Genomic DNA, 16,237 nt, shown 5'->3' with positions numbered 1-16,237 from the left:
GTAACCGTTAGGCTAGTTAGTAGAAACCAGTCCTGTGGTAACCGTTAGGCCAGTCAGTAGAAACCAGTCCTGTGGTAACCGTTAGGCCAGTCAGTAGAAACCAGTCCTGTGGTAAACGTTAGGCCAGTCAGTCCTGTGGTAACCATTAGGCCAGTCAGTAGAAGCCAGTCCTGTGGTAACCGTTAGGCCAGTCAGTAGAAGTCAGTCCTGTGGTAACCGTTAGGCCAGTCAGTAGAAGCCAGTCCTGTGGTAACCGTTAGGCTAGTCAGTAGAAGCCAGTCCTGTGGTAACCGTTAGGCCAGTCAGTAGAAGCCAGTCCTGTGGTAACCGTTAGGCTAGTCAGTAGAAGCCAGTCCTGTGGTAACCGTTAGGCTAGTCAGTAGAAGCCAGTCCTGTGGTAAATGTTAGGCCAGTCAGTCCTGTGGTAACCGTTAGGCCAGTCAGTAGAAGCCAGTCCTGTGGTAACCGTTAGGCCAGTCCTGTGGTAACCGTTAGGCCAGTCCTGTGGTAACCGTTAGGCCAGTCCTGTGGTAACCGTTAGGCCAGTCCTGTGGTAACCGTTAAGCCAGTCCTGTGGTAAATGTTAGGCCAGTCAGTCCTGTGGTAAATGTTAGGCCAGTCCTGTGGTAACCGTTAGGCTAGTCAGTAGAAGCCAGTCCTGTGGTAACCGTTAAGCCAGTCCTGTGGTAACCGTTAGGCCAGTCCTGTGGTAACCGTTAGGCCAGTCAGTAGAAGCCAGTCCTGTGGTAACCGTTAGGCCAGTCAGTAGAAGCCAGTCCTGTGGTAACCGTTAAGCCAGTCCTGTGGTAACCGTTAGGCCAGTCAGTAGAAGCCAGTCCTGTGGTAACCATTAGACCAGTCAGTAGAAACCAGTCCTGTGGTAACCGTTAGGCCAGTCAGTAGAAACCAGTCCTGTGGTAACCGTTAGGCCAGTCAGTCCTGTGGTAACCGTTAGGCCAGTCAGTAGAAGCCAGTCCTGTGGTAACCGTTAGGCCAGTCAGTAGAAACCAGTCCTGTGGTAACCGTTAGGCTAGTCAGTAGAAGCCAGTCCTGTGGTAACCGTTAGGCCAGTCAGTAGAAACCAGTCCTGTGGTAACCGTTAGGCCAGTCAGTAGAAACCAGTCCTGTGGTAACCGTTAGGCCAGTCAGTAGAAACCAGTCCTGTGGTAACCGTTAGGCCAGTCAGTAGAAGCCAGTCCTGTGGTAACCGTTAGGCCAGTCAGTAGAAACCAGTCCTGTGGTAACCGTTAGGCTAGTCAGTAGAAACCAGTCCTGTGGTAACCGTTAGGCCAGTTAGTAGAAACCAGTCCTGTGGTAAACGTTAGGCCAGTCAGTAGAAACCAGTCCTGTGGTAAACGTTAGGCCAGTCAGTAGAAACCAGTCCTGTGGTAACCGTTAGGCCAGTCAGTAGAAACCAGTCCTGTGGTAACCGTTAGGCCAGTCAGTAGAAACCAGTCCTGTGGTAACCGTTAGGCCAGTTAGTAGAAACCAGTCCTGTGGTAAACGTTAGGCCAGTCAGTAGAAGAGAAGTCTTTATTTTACCAAGAAAGACAAGTGATAAAATACTTCTATAAACATGTCTAAAACAAAATGGCAGAATCAACATCTATCTTAGTCCAAAGGCCCTCCGACCAGCTTCCTGTTGACAGATGTGCGACGGGCAAACATGTATCCTTTGTGGAAAGGAAACGTCTCACATCAGGAGAACGTCATCATTGTCTTGCGTAGCTCCGAGGCCCTCCAGCGTTCGAATTCGTTACTGCACCCCGTAGTAAATGTAAACTTAAAAATATAATTTCTTATTGGACAAGTTAGACGCTTTGGTCCCCTCAGACCAACTTGAGTTTCTTCATGGTCCTCCACCGGTCCTTGATGTTCACGGAGGTTCGGCCCAAGAAGGGGAAAGAGGACTTTACTCTGGACCAGTTCCCCTCTCCGTAGCGCCTCACTCCCTCCTTCACCCACTCCGTCTCCTCTGCTGTCCACATCTACAGGAGGGACACAACAGAACACGCAAGGTATAGAAAACACACTGTAGGGGACAACACTTAGGGTTAACACACTGTAGGGGACAACACTTAGGGTTAACACACTGTAGGGGACAACACTTAGGGTTAACACACTGTAGGGGACAACACTTAGGGTAAACACACTGTAGGGGACAACACTTAGGGTAAACACACTGTAGGGGACAACACTTAGGGTTAACATACTGTAGGGGACAACACTTAGGGTTAACACACTGTAGGGGACAACACTTAGGGTAAACACACTGTAGGGGACAACACTTAGGGTAAACACACTGTAGGGGACAACACTTAGGGTTAACATACTGTAGGGGACAACACTTAGGGTTAACACACTGTAGGGGACAACACTTAGGGTTAACACACTGTAGGGGACAACACTAGGGGTTAACACACTGTAGGGGACAACACTTAGGGTAAACACACTGTAGGGGACAACACTTAGGGTAAACACACTGTAGGGGACAACACTTAGGGTTAACATACTGTAGGGGTTAACACACTGTAGGGGACAACACTTAGGGTTAACACACTGTAGGGGACAACACTTAGGGTTAACACACTGTAGGGGACAACACTTAGGGTTAACACACTGTAGGGGACAACACTTAGGGTTAACACACTGTAGGGGACAACACTTATGGGACAACACTTAGGGTAAACACACTGTAGGGGACAACACTTAGGGTTAACACACTGTAGGGGACAACACTTAGGGTAAACACACTGTAGGGGACAACACTTAGGGTTAACATAGTAAACACACTGTAGGGGACAACACTTAGGGTTAACACACTGTAGGGGACAACACTTAGGGTTAACATACTGTAGGGGACAACACTTAGGGTTAACACACTGTAGGGGACAACACTTAGGGTTAACACACTGTAGGGGACAACACTTAGGGTTAACACACTGTAGGGGACAACACTTAGGGTTAACACACTGTAGGGGACAACACTTAGGGTTAACACACTGTAGGGGACAACACTTAGGTTAACACACTGTAGGGGACAACACTTAGGGTTAACACACTGTAGGGGACAACACTTAGGGTTAACACACTGTAGGGGACAACACTTAGGGTTAACACACTGTAGGGGACAACACTTAGGGTTAACACACTGTAGGGGACAACACTTAGGGTTAACACACTGTAGGGGACAACACTTAGGGTTAACACACTGTAGGGGACAACACTTAGGGGACAACACTTAGGGTAAACACACTGTAGGGGACAACACTTAGGGTAAACACACTGTAGGGGACAACACTTAGGGTAAACACACTGTAGGGGACAACACTTAGGGTAAACACACTGTAGGGGACAACACTTAGGGTAAACACACTGTAGGGGACAACACTTAGGGTAAACACACTGTAGGGGACAACACTTAGGGTAAACATACTGTAGGGGACAACACTTAGGGTAAACACACTGTAGGGGACAACACTTAGGGTAAACATACTGTAGGGGACAACACTTAGGGTAAACATACTGTAGGGGACAACACTTAGGTTAAACATACTGTAGGGGACAACACTTAGGGGACAACACTTAGGGTAAACATACTGTAGGGGACAACACTTAGGGTTAACACACTGTAGAGGGCAACACTTAGGGTTAACATAGTAAACACACTGTAGGGGACAACACTTAGGGTAAACACACTGTAGGGGACAACACTTAGGGTAAACACACTGTAGGGGACAACACTTAGGGTAAACATACTGTAGGGGACAACACTTAGGTTAAACACACTGTAGGGGACAACACTTAGGTTAAACACACTGTAGGGGACAACACTTAGGGTAAACATACTGTAGGGGACAACACTTAGGGTTAACACACTGTAGAGGGCAACACTTAGGGTTAACATAGTAAACACACTGTAGGGGACAACACTTAGGGTTAACATAGTAAACACACTGTAGGGGACAACACTTAGGGTTAACACACTGTAGGGGACAACACTTAGGGTAAACACACTGTAGGGGACAACACTTAGGGTTAACATTGTAAACACACTGTACGGGACAACACTTAGGGTTAACACACTGTAGGGGACAACACCCTCTTCCTGCCTCCTCCGGTAGTACTGTCTCCAGAACCTAAACTCACCCTCTTCCTGTCTCCTCCAGAACCTAAACTCACCCTCTTCCTGCCTCCTCCAGTAGTTCTGTCTCCAGAACCTAAACTCACCCTCTTCCTGTCTCCTCCAGTAGTTCTGTCTCCAGAACCTAAACTCACCCTCTTCCTGCCTCCTCCGGTAGTACTGTCTCCAGAACCTAAACTCACCCTCTTCCTGCCTCCTCCAGTAGTTCTGTCTCCAGAACCTAAACTCACCCTCTTCCTGCCTCCTCCGGTAGTTCTGTCTCCAGAACCTAAACTCACCCTCTTCCTGCCTCCTCCAGTAGTTCTGTCTCCAGAACCTAAACTCACCCTCTTCCTGTCTCCTCCGGTAGTTCTGTCTCCAGAACCTAAACTCACCCTCTTCCTGCCTCCTCCAGTAGTACTGGCGTTGTCCTCAGAACCTAAACTCACCCTCTTCCTGCCTCCTCCAGTAGTACTGGCGTTGTCCTCAGAACCTAAACTCACCCTCTTCCTGCCTCCTCCGGTAGTTCTGTCTCCAGAACCTAAACTCACCCTCTTCCTGCCTCCTCCAGTAGTACTGGCGTTGTCCTCAGAACCTAAACTCACCCTCTTCCTGCCTCCTCCAGTAGTTCTGTCTCCAGAACCTAAACTCACCCTCTTCCTGCCTCCTCCAGTAGTACTGGCGTTGTCCTCAGAACCTAAACTCACCCTCTTCCTGCCTCCTCCAGTAGTTCTGTCTCCAGAACCTAAACTCACCCTCTTCCTGCCTCCTCCAGTAGTACTGGCGTTGTCCTCAGAACCTAAACTCACCCTCTTCCTGTCTCCTCCAGTAGTACTGTCCTCAGAACCTAAACTCACCCTCTTCCTGTCTCCTCCAGTAGTTCTGTCTCCAGAACCTAAACTCACCCTCTTCCTGCCTCCTCCAGTAGTTCTGTCTCCAGAACCTAAACTCACCCTCTTCCTGCCTCCTCCAGTAGTTCTGTCTCCAGAACCTAAACTCACCCTCTTCCTGTCTCCTCCAGTAGTACTGTCCTCAGAACCTAAACTCACCCTCTTCCTGCCTCCTCCGGTAGTTCTGTCTCCAGAACCTAAACTCACCCTCTTCCTGCCTCCTCCGGTAGTTCTGTCTCCAGAACCTAAACTCACCCTCTTCCTGTCTCCAGAACCTAAACTCACCCTCTTCCTGCCTCCTCCGGTAGTACTGTCTCCAGAACATAAACTCACCCTCTTCCTGTCTCCAGAACCTAAACTCACCCTCTTCCTGCCTCCTCCGGTAGTTCTGTCTCCAGAACCTAAACTCACCCTCTTCCTGTCTCCAGAACCTAAACTCACCCTCTTCCTGCCTCCTCCGGTAGTACTGTCTCCAGAACATAAACTCACCCTCTTCCTGTCTCCAGAACCTAAACTCACCCTCTTCCTGTCTCCAGAACCTAAACTCACCCTCTTCCTGTCTCCAGAACCTAAACTCACCCTCTTCCTGCCTCCTCCGGTAGTTCTGTCTCCAGAACCTAAACTCACCCTCTTCCTGCCTCCTCCGGTAGTTCTGTCTCCAGAACCTAAACTCACCCTCTTCCTGCCTCCTCCGGTAGTTCTGTCTCCAGAACCTAAACTCACCCTCTTCCTGCCTCCTCCGGTAGTTCTGTCTCCAGAACCTAAACTCACCCTCTTCCTGCCTCCTCCGGTAGTTCTGTCTCCAGAACCTAAACTCACCCTCTTCCTGCCTCCTCCGGTAGTACTGTCTCCAGAACCTAAACTCACCCTCTTCCTGTCTCCTCCGGTAGTACTGTCTCCAGAACCTAAACTCACCCTCTTCCTGCCTCCTCCGGTAGTTCTGTCTCCAGAACCTAAACTCACCCTCTTCCTGCCTCCTCCAGTAGTTCTGTCTCCAGAACCTAAACTCACCCTCTTCCTGCCTCCAGAACCTAAACTCACCCTCTTCCTGCCTCCTCCAGTAGTTCTGTCTCCAGAACCTAAACTCACCCTCTTCCTGCCTCCTCCAGTAGTACTGGCGTTGTCCTCAGAACCTAAACTCACCCTCTTCCTGCCTCCTCCAGTAGTACTGGCGTTGTCCTCAGAACCTAAACAAAGACAGATGCCAGAACTCCATAGTAAATCACTAGTAATAAACATCGTATCGTTTTGAATCATAATTGCTGATCGTCATAATTACTGTCTTTGTGAGGGGAGTCAAATAAATCCTCTTCATCACTCCACCTATCCTTGGATTCCTTAGCAACACTGAATAGCTGCTTCCTGCAGATGACATCACCATTATAAAAGAGAGAAAGTCGATCAGCTGTGATCTTCAACATCATCCTCTATGGCTGAAATACATAACCATTCAGTCGGAAGTTACACTCAGGTTGGAGTCATTAAAACTCGCAATTTCAACCACTCCACAAACTATAGTTTTGGCAAGTCGGTTAGGACATCTACTTTGTGACAAGTTATTTTTCCAACGATTGTTTACAGATTATTTCACTGTATCACAATTCCAGTGGGTCAGAAGTTTACAAACACTAAATTGACTGGGCCTTTTAAACCGCTTGGAAAATTCCAGAAAATGATGTCATGGCTTTAGAAGCTTATGATTGGCTAATTGACATAATTTGAGTCAATTGGAGGTGAACCTGTGGATGTATTTCAAGGCCAACCTACAAACTCAGTGTCTCTTTGCTTGACATCATGGGAAAATCAGCCAAGAAAGACCTCAGAAAATAAATTGTAGATCTCTGGTTCATCCTTGGGAGTAAATTTCCAAACGCCTGAATGTACCATGTTCATCTGTACAAACAATAGTACGCAAGTATAAACACCAGGGGAGGCTTGCAAGCTGAAGAATACCATCCCAACTGTGAAGCACGGGGGTGGCAGCATCATGTTGTGGGGGTGGCAGCATCATGTTGTGGGGGTGGCAGCATCATGTTGTGGGGGTAGCAGCATCATGTTGTGGGGGTGGCAGCATCATGTTGTGGGGGTGGCAGCATCATGTTGTGGGGGTGGCAGCAGCATGTTGTGGGGTGGCAGCAGCATGTTGTGGGGGTGGCAGCATCATGTTGTGGGGGTGGCATGTTGTGGGGGTGGCAGCAGCATGTTGTGGGGGTGGCAGCATCATGTTGTGGGGGTGGCAGCATCATGTTGTGGGGGTGGCAGCATCATGTTGTGGGGTGGCAGCATGTTGTGGGGTGGCAGCATCCTGTTGTGGGGGTGGCAGCATCATGTTGTGGGGGTGGGAGCATCATGTTGTGGGGGTGGCAGCATCATGTTGTGGGGGTGGCAGCATCATGTTGTGGGGGTGGCAGCATCATGTTGTGGGGGTGGCAGCATCATGTTGGGGGGGGGGCAGCATCATGTTGTGGGGGAGGGAGCATCATGTTGTGGGGGTGGCAGCATCATGTTGTGGGGGGCAGCATCATGTTGCAGCATCATGTTGTGGGGGTGGCAGCATCATGTTGTGGGGGCGGCAGCATCATGTTGTGGGGTGGCAGCATCATGTTGTGGGGGTGGCAGCATCATGTTGTGGGGTGGCAGCATTCTGTTGTGGGGGGGCAGCATCATGTTGTGGGGGTGGCAGCATCATGTTGTGGGGGTGGCAGCATCATGTTGTGGGGGTGGCAGCATCATGTTCATGTTGTGGGGGTGGCAGCATCATGTTGTGGGGGTGGCAGCATCATGTTGTGGGAGTGGCAGCATCATGTTTTGGGGGTGGCAGCATCATGTTGTGGGGGTGGCAGCATCATGTTGTGGGGGTGGCAGAATCATGTTGTGGGGGTGGCAGCATCATGTTGTGGGGGTGGCAGCATCATGTTGTGGGGGTGGCAGCAGCATGTTGTGGGGGTGGCAGCATCATGTTGTGGGGGCAGCATCATGTTGTGGGGGTGGCAGCATCATGTTGTGGGGGTGGCAGCATCATGTTGTGGGGGTGGCAGCATCATGTTGTGGGGGTGGCAGCATCATGTTGTGGGGGTGGCAGCATCATGTTGTGGGGGTGGCAGCATCATGTTGTGGGGGTGGCAGCATCATGTTGTGGGGGTGGCAGCATCATGTTGTGGGGGTGGCAGCATCATGTTGTGGGGGTGGCAGCATCATGTTGTGGGGGTGGCAGCATCATGTTGTGGGGGTGGCAGCATCATGTTGTGGGGGTGGCAGCATCATGTTGTGGGGGTGGCAGCATCATGTTGTGGGGGTGGCAGCATCATGTTGTGGGGGTGGCAGCATCATGTTGTGGGGGTGGCAGCATCATGTTGTGGGGGTGGCAGCATCATGTTGTGGGGGTGGCAGCATCATGTTGTGGGGGTGGCAGCATCATGTTGTGGAGGTGCTTTGCTGCAGGAGGGACTGGTGCACTTCACAAAATAGATGGCATCATGAGGAGGGGAAATTATGTGGATATATTGAAGCAACATCTCAAGACATCAGTCAGGAAGTTAAAGCTTGGTCGCAAATGGGTCTTCCAAATGGACAATGACCCCAAGCATACTTCCAAAGTTGTGGCAAAATGGCTTAAGGACAACAAAGTCAAGGTATTGGAGTGGCCATCACAAAGCCCTGACCTCAATCCTATAGAAAATGTGTGGGCAGAACTGAAAAAGTGTGTGCGAACAAGGAGGTCAGAACTGAAGTTACACCAGCTCTGTCAGGAGGCCTACAAACCTGACTCAGTTACACCAGCTCTGTCAGGAGGAATGGGCCAAAATTCACCCAACTTATTGTGGGAAGCTTGCGGAAGGCTACCCGAAACATTTGACCCAAGTTAAACAATTTAAAGGCAATGTTACCAAATACTAATTGAGTGTATGTAAACTTCTGACCCACTGGGAATGTGATGAAAGAAATAAAAGCTGAAATAAATCATTCTCTCTACTATTATTCTGACATTTCACATCCTTAAAATAAAGTGGTGATCCTAACTGACCTAAGACAGGGAATTTTTACTAGGATTAAATGTCAGGAATTGTGAAGAACTGAGTTTAAATGTATTAGGCTAAGGTGTATGTAAACTTCTGACTTCAACTGTATGTCTCCTACAATCGCATCAGAAGGGAGAAGACAGAATGATACTCTACTATATAGTTCTACATACCACTTCAGATCAGGTCCCTTTTTACTGGTGGGGGCCTTCTGAGGGGTGGGGCTTCTCTGGTGGGTGTGGCTTGTCTGAGGGGTGGGGCTTCTCTGGTGGGTGGGGCCTCTCTGGGGTGTGTGGGTGGAGCCTCTCTGGGGGTGGAGCTTCTCTGGGAGGTGGAGCTTGTCTGGGGGGTGGGGGGAGCGGAGCCTCTCTGGGGGTGGGGGCAGAGCTTCTCTGGGGGTGGGGGGGGGGTAGAGCTTCTCTGGGGGGTGGGGGTAGAGCTTCTCTGGGGGGTGGGGGTAGAGCTTCTCTGGGGGGTGGGGGCAGAGCCTCTCTGGGGGGTGGGGGCGGAGCTTCTCTGGGGTGTGTGGCTTGTCTGGGGGTGGGGGCGGAGCCTCTCTGGGGGTGGGGGTAGAGCTTCTCTGGGGGGTGGGGGCGGAGCCTCTCTGGGGGTGGGGGCGGAGCCTCTCTGCTCAGGGGTGTCATCTAGAATACACACATCCTCCTCAGGGTCAGACGAGGTCCTGGAGTCAGACAGAGGTTGTATTCATTAGGGCACACCATAGCAAAACGATTTGCAAAGCGTTTCTTATTGGACAAGGTCAGGAAGTCCCCTCCTCTCCCTTTCAGTCCACTTCCCTTCGTCAAACTCGTGTCCCTCGTTAGTAATGTGTTTAAAGAGACAGTTGAAAGGTGCTTCCTTTAACCCAGTACTACATGCAGGGACGTTCTCCTTCCTGACTTACTCTTCGGTTGTCTTGCCGGCTCGTCGTTTTCGATACTTCCGTGTTGGTGGGCTGTAGGTGGAGGCGGGGCTTAGTGGGTCCGCCCGGCTGACTGACTCCTCCCCGTTGGATACTGATTCTCGAGAGGCCGTAGAATCCTGCACACCAGGGTTATAATATGAGGTAATGAGTCCTACACACCAGGGTTATAATATGAGGTAATGAGTCCTACACACCAGGGTTATAATATGAGGTAATGAGTCCTACACACCAGGGTTATAATATGAGGTAATGAGTCCTACACACCAGGGTTATAATATGAGGTAATGAGTCCTACACACCAGGGTTATAATATGAGGTAATGAGTCCTACACACCAGGGTTATAATATGAGGTAATGAGTCCTGCACACCAGGGTTATAATATGAGGTAATGAGTCCTGCACACCAGGGTTATAATATGAGGTAATGAGTCCTGCACACCAGGGTTATAATATGAGGTAATGAGTCCTGCACACCAGGGTTATAATATGAGGTAATGAGTCCTGCACACCAGGGTTATAATATGAGGTAATGAGTCCTGCACACCAGGGTTATAATATGAGGTAATGAGTCCTGCACACCAGGGTTATAATATGAGATAATGAGTCCTACACACCAGGGTTATAATATGAGGTAATGAGTCCTGCACACCAGGGTTATAATATGAGGTAATGAGTCCTACACACCAGGGTTATAATATGAGGTAATGAGTCCTGCACACCAGGGTTATAATATGAGGTAATGAGTCCTGCACACCAGGGTTATAATATGAGGTAATGAGTCCTGCACACCAGGGTTATAATATGAGATAATGAGTCCTACACACCAGGGTTATAATATGAGGTAATGAGTCCTGCACACCAGGGTTATAATATGAGGTAATGAGTCCTACACACCAGGGTTATAATATGAGGTAATGAGTCCTACACACCAGGGTTATAATATGAGGTAATGAGTCCTGCACACCAGGGTTATAATATGAGGTAATGAGTCCTACACACCAGGGTTATAATATGAGGTAATGAGTCCTACACACCAGGGTTATAATATGAGGTAATGAGTCCTGCACACCAGGGTTATAATATGAGGTAATGAGTCCTACACACCAGGGTTATAATATGAGGTAATGAGTCCTACACACCAGGGTTATAATATGAGGTAATGAGTCCTACACACCAGGGTTATAATATGAGGTAATGAGTCCTACACACCAGGGTTATAATATGAGGTAATGAGTCCTACACACCAGGGTTATAATATGAGGTAATGAGTCCTACACACCAGGGTTATAATATGAGGTAATGAGTCCTACACACCAGGGTTATAATATGAGGTAATGAGTCCTACACACCAGGGTTATAATATGAGGTAATGAGTCCTGCACACCAGGGTTAAAATATGAGGTAATGAGTCCTTCACACCAGGGTTATAATATGAGGTAATGAGTCCTACACACCAGGGTTATAATATGAGGTAATGAGTCCTGCACACCAGGGTTATAATATGAGGTAATGAGTCCTACACACCAGGGTTATAATATGAGGTAATGAGTCCTGCACACCAGGGTTATAATATGAGGTAATGAGTCCTACACACCAGGGTTATAATATGAGGTAATGAGTCCTGCACACCAGGGTTAAAATATGAGGTAATGAGTCCTTCACACCAGGGTTATAATATGAGGTAATGAGTCCTACACACCAGGGTTATAATATGAGGTAATGAGTCCTACACACCAGGGTTATAATATGAGGTAATGAGTCCTACACACCAGGGTTATTATATGAGGTAATGAGTCCTGCACACCAGGGTTATAATATGAGGTAATGAGTCCTACACACCAGGGTTATAATATGAGGTAATGAGTCCTACACACCAGGGTTATAATATGAGGTAATGAGTCCTACACACCAGGGTTATAATATGAGGTAATGAGTCCTACACACCAGGGTTATAATATGAGGTAATGAGTCCTACACACCAGAGTTATAATATGAGGTAATGAGTCCTACACACCAGGGTTATAATATGAGGTAATGAGTCCTACACACCAGGGTTATAATATGAGGTAATGAGTCCTACACACCAGGGTTATAATATGAGGTAATGAGTCCTACACACCAGGGTTATAATATGAGGTAATGAGTCCTACACACCAGGGTTATAATATGAGGTAATGAGTCCTACACACCAGGGTTATAATATGAGGTAATGAGTCCTACACACCAGGGTTATAATATGAGGTAATGAGTCCTACACACCAGGGTTATAATATGAGGTAATGAGTCCTACACACCAGGGTTATAATATGAGGTAATGAGTCCAACACACCAGGGTTATAATATGAGGTAATGAGTCCTACACACCAGGGTTATAATATGAGGTAATGAGTCCTACACACCAGGGTTATAATATGAGGTAATGAGTCCTACACACCAGGGTTATAATATGAGGTAATGAGTCCTACACACCAGGGTTATAATATGAGGTAATGAGTCCTACACACCAGGGTTATAATATGAGGTAATGAGTCCAACACACCAGGGTTATAATATGAGGTAATGAGTCCTACACACCAGGGTTATAATATGAGGTAATGAGTCCTACACACCAGGGTTATAATATGAGGTAATGAGTCCTACACACCAGGGTTATAATATGAGGTAATGAACGTAATGACTCCATTAAACCCCTATTCCTCCACCAATTGATTCATTAACAAGGCACAGGAAAACAGACATTAAACCCTCAACCCTGCTGCTCTCTTCTCTCACCTGGCTGTCTGGCTCCATAACCAGCCTGGCTATGGTATGAGGCCAGCCTCGGCTCTTCCACTGGGGGCCTGGTGCCAGGCCAGCAGGGGGTGCCAGGCCAGCAGGGGGTGCCAGGCCAGCAGGGGGTGCCAGGTCAGCAGGGGAAGCCTCCATTGGACTGTCGGACTCTCTCTGGGACCTGGGGACGTCCTGCTCCAACACAGCGTCTGAGCCCTGCCTGGGGTCATGTCAGATTCAGTTTTACCAGGGGTCACTCCCAATACACTTTAACAATGAAAAGAGACAGACACACAGTGGACACAACATCAACAACATTAAAACTAGACACACTGGGGAGCAGAACAGTCCATAGGACCAGCCTGGAGAAATACACTCTGTTTGGGATGACAAGGAGTGGAACGACAAACAGACTGGTACCCAGGCTACCATAGGGGGGTGATATGACTGGTACCCAGGCTACCATAGGGTAGTGATATGACTGGTACCCAGGCTACCATAGGGTAGTGATATGACTGGTTCCCAGGCTACCATAGGACAGGAAGCAGCAGGGTAGTGATATGACTGGTACCCAGGCTACCATAGGGTAGTGATATGACTGGTACCCAGGCTACCATAGGGTAGTGATATGACTGGTTCCCAGGCTACCATAGGGTAGTGATATGACTGGTACCCAGGCTACCATAGGGTAGTGATATGACTGGTACCCAGGCTACCATAGGGTAGTGATATGACTGGTACCCAGGCTACCATAGGGTAGTGATATGACTGGTACCCAGGCTACCATAGGGTAGTGATATGACTGGTACCCAGGCTACCATAGGGTAGTGATATGACTGGTTCCCAGGCTACCATAGGGTAGTGATATGACTGGTACCCAGGCTACCATAGGGTAGTGATATGACTGGTACCCAGGCTACCATAGGGTAGTGATATGACTGGTACCCAGGCTACCATAGGGTAGTGATATGACTGGTACCCAGGCTACCATAGGGTAGTGATATGACTGGTTCCCAGGCTACCATAGGACAGTAGTGATATGACTGGTACCCAGGCTACCATAGGGTAGTGATATGACTGGTTCCCAGGCTACCATAGGACAGGAAGCAGAAGGGTAGTGATATGACTGGTTCCCAGGCTACCATAGGACAGTAGTGATATGACTGGTACCCAGGCTACCATAGGGGAAGCAGAAGGGTGTGATATGACTGGTACCCAGGCTACCATAGGGTAGTGTGATATGACTGGTACCCAGGCTACCATAGGGGAAGTGATATGACTGGTACCCAGGCTACCATAGGGTAGTGATATGACTGGTTCCCAGGCTACCATAGGGTAGTGATATGACTGGTACCCAGGCTACCATAGGGTAGTGATATGACTGGTACCCAGGCTACCATAGGGTAGTGATATGACTGGTACCCAGGCTACCATAGGGTAGTGATATGACTGGTACCCAGGCTACCATAGGGTAGTGATATGACTGGTACCCAGGCTACCATAGGACAGGAAGCAGCAGGGTAGTGATATGACTGGTTCCCAGGCTCCCATAGGACAGGAAGCAGCAGGGTAGTGATATGATTGGTTCCCAGGCTACCATAGGACAGGAAGCAGCAGGGTAGTGATATGACTGGTTCCCAGGCTCCCATAGGACAGGAAGCAGAAGGGTAGTGATATGATTGGTTCCCAGGCTTTCAGAGGACAGGAAGCAGCAGGGTAGTGATATGACTGGTCCTCCCAGGCTCCCATTCCACCTCCTCCTCCAGCTAGGATATGACTGGTTCCCAGCTCCTCGGCCAGGGCTGTAGGCTAAACGTGATATGACTGGCTGCCAGGCTACCATCAGGACAGGACGCACCAGGGGAGTGACTGGGAGGCTACCATGGAGGGAGAGCAGGGGAGTGAGTTTAGACTGGGAGGACTGGAGGGAGAGGGTAGTGATATGACTGGGAGGACTGGAGGGAGCAGCAGGGAGTGATATGACTGGTTCCCAGGCTGGGAAGACTGGAGAGAGGCTACCATAGAGGCAGTTTAGACTGGGAGGACTGGAGGGGACAGGAAGCAGAGGGGTAGTGAGTATGATTGGGAGGACTGGACAGGAAGCAGGATATGAGAGAAGCAGAGGGGATAGGCAGTTTGACTGGGAGGACTGGAGGGAGAGAGAGAGAGAGAGGGGAGGCAGTGATAGACTGGTTCCCAGGACTGGAGGGAAGCAGAAGGGTAGTGATTTGACGGTTCCCAGGACCATGGACAGGAAGCAGAGGGTAGTGATAGAATGGGAGGCTCTGGAAGGAAGCAGAAGGGTAGTGATAGACTGGTTCCCAGGCTACCATGGAAGGAAGCAGAGAGGGTCAGTGATAGATTGGGTGGCTCTAGAGAGAGGGGCAGAGGGTAGTGATATGACTGGTTCCCAGGCTGGATAGGACAGGAAGCAGAGAGGGTAGTGATATGACTGGTTCCCAGGCTGGAGGGATAGGACAGGAAGCAGAGGGGAGTGAGTTTGACTGGGAGGCTACCATGGACAGGAAGCAGAGGGCAGTGATATGACTGTGGGGCCCCCATAGGATATGATATGATTGGTACACAGGAAGCAGGGTAGTGATATGATTGGTTCCCAGGTCTATCCAGGGTACAGGCTACCATAGGACAGGGGGCCCCAGGGTAGTGATATGACTGGTTCCCCCTGCTATCCATAGGACAGGAAGCAGCAGGGTAGTGATATGACTGGTTCCCCCTGCTATCCATAGGACAGGAAGCCCCCTGGTAGTGATATGACTGGTTCCCAGGCCCCCATAGGACAGGAAGCAGCAGGGTAGTGATTTGATTGGTTCCCAGGCTATCCATAGGACAGGAAGCAGCAGGGTATGACTCACTGTGGGGCCCCCCTAGGACAGGAAGCTGTGGGGCCCCTGATTTGATCCACAACTGGGGGCCCCCTGTCTATCCACAGGCACCATGGGGCCCCCTGTCTATCTACACACCATCACCCCCTGGGTCTATCCACCACTGGTTCCCCTGTCTGGACACACACTGGGGGTGATATGATTGGTTCCTGTAGTCCACACACAGGGGCCCCCTGTATATCCACAGCACTGGGGACCCCCTGGGGGATATCCACACACTGTGGGGCAGTGATATGATTGGTTCCCAGGCTACCATCCACACACTGGGAGGACCCTGTAGGGAGACAGGGGGAGGCAGTTTAGACTGGGAGGACTGTATAGGGACAGGACTGAGAGGGGGAGGCCCCCTGTTTACACTGGGAGGCCTGGAGGGAGACAGACTGTGGGGGGTAGGCAGTTTCCAGACTGGGAGGGTTCCCACTGGAGGAAGAGAGAGAGTCAGTTTACTGGGAGGACTGGGGCAGTTTAGACTGGGAGGCTGGAAGGATATCCACACTGGACTGTGGAGCCCCCTGTTATCCACTGGGAGGACCCTGGAGGGAAGCAGACAGGGAGCCAGTTTCCACACACTGGGAGGACTGGAGGAGATCTACACACTGTGGAGGCAG

At 49.7% G+C, this 16,237-nt stretch overlaps 1 protein-coding gene and 1 long non-coding RNA gene across 38 annotated transcripts in view; one reads left to right on the top strand and one right to left on the bottom strand.

Annotated features, from left to right (window-relative positions):
* Positions 1-1,515: 1,515 nt before the first annotated feature.
* The window catches only part of LOC127921643 (telomeric repeat-binding factor 2-like), a 36,304-nt gene continuing 21,582 nt past the window's right edge, over positions 1,516-16,237 (bottom strand). For 2 of the 36 annotated variants that reach the window (XM_052505210.1, XM_052505245.1), the window contains exons 7-13: positions 12,730-12,946; positions 9,937-10,073; positions 9,596-9,714; positions 9,206-9,346; positions 6,293-6,375; positions 6,157-6,200; positions 1,516-1,988 (exon numbers count right to left, since the gene is read on the bottom strand). In XM_052505210.1, the coding sequence (XP_052361170.1) occupies positions 9,210-9,346; positions 9,596-9,714; positions 9,937-10,073; positions 12,730-12,946 (610 nt within the window). In that variant the 3' untranslated portion in view covers positions 1,516-1,988; positions 6,157-6,200; positions 6,293-6,375; positions 9,206-9,209. The other 34 variants (XM_052505218.1, XM_052505219.1, XM_052505217.1 and 31 more) reach the window with 34 other exon arrangements.
* Positions 2,407-4,123, top strand: LOC127921646 (uncharacterized). 2 transcript variants are annotated; one of them, XR_008109178.1, is made up of 3 exons: positions 2,407-2,640; positions 3,023-3,545; positions 3,779-4,123. It is a non-coding gene; the product is annotated as an uncharacterized LOC127921646 (long non-coding RNA). The 2 variants fall into 2 exon arrangements; XR_008109176.1 differs by having other exon boundaries at positions 3,749-4,123.

The sequence above is a fragment of the Oncorhynchus keta genome, unplaced genomic scaffold (assembly GCF_023373465.1).
Source record: "Oncorhynchus keta strain PuntledgeMale-10-30-2019 unplaced genomic scaffold, Oket_V2 Un_contig_2290_pilon_pilon, whole genome shotgun sequence".
NCBI lineage: Eukaryota > Metazoa > Chordata > Actinopteri > Salmoniformes > Salmonidae > Oncorhynchus > Oncorhynchus keta.
The sequence above is the reverse complement of the archived record's forward strand: the minus strand, read 5'-3'. Positions and strand labels throughout refer to the sequence as shown.